The 3,773-nt window shown below is 40.1% G+C and overlaps 1 protein-coding gene across 1 annotated transcript in view; it reads left to right on the top strand.

Moving 5' to 3' along the window:
* LOC116914494 (defensin alpha-like protein 1) overlaps positions 1 to 3,773 on the top strand; it is a 30,606-nt gene extending 26,833 nt beyond the window's left edge. Inside the window, exon 3 of the mRNA XM_032918807.1 lies at positions 3,683 to 3,773. Coding sequence (XP_032774698.1) covers positions 3,683 to 3,773 — 91 coding nt within the window. The remainder of the gene's footprint in view (positions 1 to 3,682) is intronic.

Below are 3,773 nucleotides of genomic sequence, written 5' to 3' on the forward strand. Positions count from 1 at the left end.
ATCCAATAGAGGGCTAATATCCAATATATACAGATATCTCAAGAAGTTAGACACCAGAGAATCAAATAACCCTATTAAAATTGGGTACAGAGTTAAAAAGAATTCTCAACTAAGGAATCTAGAAAGGTTTCAGAGTTTGAAATCCTAGAAAAAAGCACTTGCTAGTTTTTCTCATGTTCGAGCACTCCAAGGACAGAGACATGAACCCTACATGGGTTGCACACTAATCCTACATTCCCATTGCAGAAATCTTAATAAATAATTAAAAATAAGTTGTTCATCAACATATCCAAAATTGAACAGGACTTTATATCTCTTTTTTAGGATGTGTTTTCCGGGTCAAGTAGAAATGGATTTCAAACAACACACGCATGCACATGGGTTCTAACTCATATTTATATTTGAACATTTGTTAGTGCTATGGGCAGAGAAATAAGTGGCTCTCTGGGATTTGAAGACATTAGTGCAAACAAACTCTCCAGCATAGTTAGCAAGTTGGTGCTGGTGTCAGGAGGGAGATTGTGATGGGCTGAGCGCTGAGACCAGGTGTGCAGAGTACAACCGCCCATCCTGGCTCAGAGGGAAGCATCGTCATCCACCTTTCTGAAGCAGAGTGGGTTTTGACCATGGATATTTGTAAATACTATAAACCAAAACATTTTCCCAAAGAAGCTGCACATAAATAGTTCTGTTCTACCACTATAAGAGGCCTTCTTTTCCATGTGCTTTTCACAACAAGATTCAATGTTCCCCAAAGACTCAAAGTTCCCGAAAGTATGTCAGATGGCTTCCTATGTGTCTTACTCCATTTTGTCTTGTGTAACAGGACAACACATACCAAGTCATATTATCATGTTATACATAGCAGATGATACCAAATCCTACAGTTTTCGGGAGCTATGAAGTCTCAGATAAAAGTGTCAAAAGATTTACTCTTTGGTGATAACCCATTTCCTGGTTTATAAAGGACATTTTCAGAAAATATCAGCACCTGGTAAAAGGAAAAAATGGTTCTCTTAGACTCTTCTATAAAAGAACTACTCTATCCCTGGGGGCTCTACACTTGACCCCAATACCCTGCCATAAGAATGCATTGTCAATTATAATCTTTGGGGGGGGATATATATATATATATATATATATATATATATATATATATAAAACATTGGAGACTCCATTATAAAATGCCCATTCTCACTGCAGAACTAATGGACAATCTCACCATACAGCAAATGTTGGCACTCTACTGAATGGCTTAACTGGTTCCAACAGTTGTAACTTAGGTCCTACGCAGGTTCACTAAGAACTAGTTTCTCAATGCTTCTTTACATGTTCTTTGAATCTGTGTTCTAGTATTCTCCACAAAGCATAAGCTTCATTTGTAGGTCACACATTACCTGTGTACTCTTTCATGCTCTCTGAAACCAGTGATTAAGCCTCAACCTCCTTGGAGTGAGCAGCGATGGAAAAATGGATGTTATCCAGTTCTACACAAGATAAATAAGAAGTCCTTGTGTGAATCCCTGTTTTGCCCCAGTTTTTCCAATTTCCTAACTGCCCTTGCACCACAGGTATTTGAGGTATCCAATAGAAATTAACCACAAAAAATTAAGACATCACAAGTGACCCTTAAATAGGGGAAGTCTGTTCCAAGATGTTTAAGCTGCTCTTGTATCCCCAAGTCTGGAAAGAAGAGTGCTGTCTCTCTTGCTCTACTCTCCCTGCATACCCCAAGAGTCTGTAAGTAATGAAAATAATTTTCAAAGTATGGATATGTCACTGAGGCCTAGCTGCAGTGGACTCCCTAAAGGCAAGACTGCTCTGGAGGAGCCCACATCATCAGACCCCCTTCCTGGGTTCTTCTGTCTGGGCCTCTGGAATCTGGGAAGGATAATAATTACTGGTTAAGGGGAAACTCCCTAAACTTTTCCCAAAACACAAATGTCTTCCTGGTCATTCCAGTAGGGATATTAATATGATCTTTAAACTGTCTTTCTATTTTAAGAAATATCTCTTGGTATTGCTTGGCTTTGGCTACTGAGTCCCACTTGTTGTCTATATATTTTGGGTTTTAGTTTCTTTTCAGATGTATGCTTTGCTAAACTTTCCACCATGTTCTTTCTTGTCACCTCACCCCAGTGCTTATTTCTTCTCCTAAGCAGAGGCTGCACAGCCCAATGCAGTCCCACAACCCCACTTTCCCACCTGCCTTCTTCCCTGAACCTTTGGTGTCATGCAATATGTCACTGTCCAGACCCAGTTCTGTGTTTCCTTCTAGTAGTTTAAGCTTTCATATCTCATGTCCAGGTCTTTAATCCTTTTACTCGAGGTATGTTCCAGTTGTGCATGAAACAGTTGTGCTGTGTGCTTCAGTACTTACTGTCTTAATTGCTATTCATACTTTGTAGGAGTAGAAAGAATAGTAGTCCTCCTTAGACCAATTCTTTGCCTAGAGTCACAGGAGTTCATTTTGTCCATAGTTTGATAAGTTTGATAAGGTCAAAGTGGTCAACAAGCATTGACTCTCTACATCATCAGGATTCAGGTGTCACCCCTGAGCCAACACCTTCAGATAGCAAATAACAGTACATCTTTAGAGACATGGAGGTCCTTAGACTTAATGTATGAAAATGCTGTTTCTTTTCTTCTTTTTTTCACATTAAAAAGTAAATACTCATTCTAGTATAAACACAAAATCCAAGCAGTAACAGGAAAAAATAGCAGGGTCTTTCTCTTCCTTGCCACCTTAAACAAAGACAGCCACCAAACACATGGACCCAGGCTGATCAGGATGGAAGCTGTGGTAACAAAAATATCAAGAAGACACTGAGGACAAATCCTTTCCAATCAGTGCAGACTCTTTCTACCTGCAGGGTGGATCTCAGAATCTTCCTTTCTCATACACCCGATATACACAGACAGACAGACAGACAGACAGACAGACAGACACACACACACACACGTGTACACAGATCCTGACATCTTTTTCATCCCTTAGGAAACCCACAGCCATGAGGAAGCTCACTCTGCTCATCACCCTTCTCCTGCTGGCCCTCCACACCCAGGCAGAATCTCCCCAAGGAAGCTGAAGCACTGGGGAGGCTCTAGATCAGGAGCAGCTGGTCATGGAGGACCAGGATATTTTCATATCCTTCAGAGGGGATAAAGGCACTGCTCTCTGAGATGCAGGTGAGAGACGTCATCATACTAGAGATATGGAGGAGAGAAGGGGGAGAGATAAGTTCTGAAATTGGGTCACTGGAAGACTTTATTACTTCTTTATTTTTCTCATTTAACATCAAGAGCTAAATAGATCAATTTCTTTTTGCGAAAATTTGTTTATATCACAAGATTTTATAAAGACTTTGTGACTGGTTGTTTTTTCTAGATCTAAATGGTTAGACATTGTCAATTTTATTGAGTCTATTATATATTTAGATATGTCAGGAGCATATAAAATGATAACAAACATAAAACAAATGGGCATTAGTTTTAGTTTTGTGCTTACCATGTATATTTATTCATATTGATCATGATTGCTCATGCTGCTGTCACTAATAATCAAGGTAGCAATCACACTTCACCCAGCACATATATTGCCCAAGATTCTTCTGCCCTGCTGACTGAGGCACTAAGTACTTCCTATGATGTCTATTTCCCCAGATGTGAAGTCAGGCGTGACCTGCTATTGCAGAATCAGTTGTCAATTTTGGGAACGACTGGCTGGGTCCTGTCGTTCTGGTGGCATCACCTACCCCCTCTGCTGCCGCTGA

The sequence above is a fragment of the Rattus rattus genome, chromosome 13 (assembly GCF_011064425.1).
Source record: "Rattus rattus isolate New Zealand chromosome 13, Rrattus_CSIRO_v1, whole genome shotgun sequence".
NCBI classification, from domain to species: Eukaryota; Metazoa; Chordata; class Mammalia; order Rodentia; family Muridae; genus Rattus; species Rattus rattus.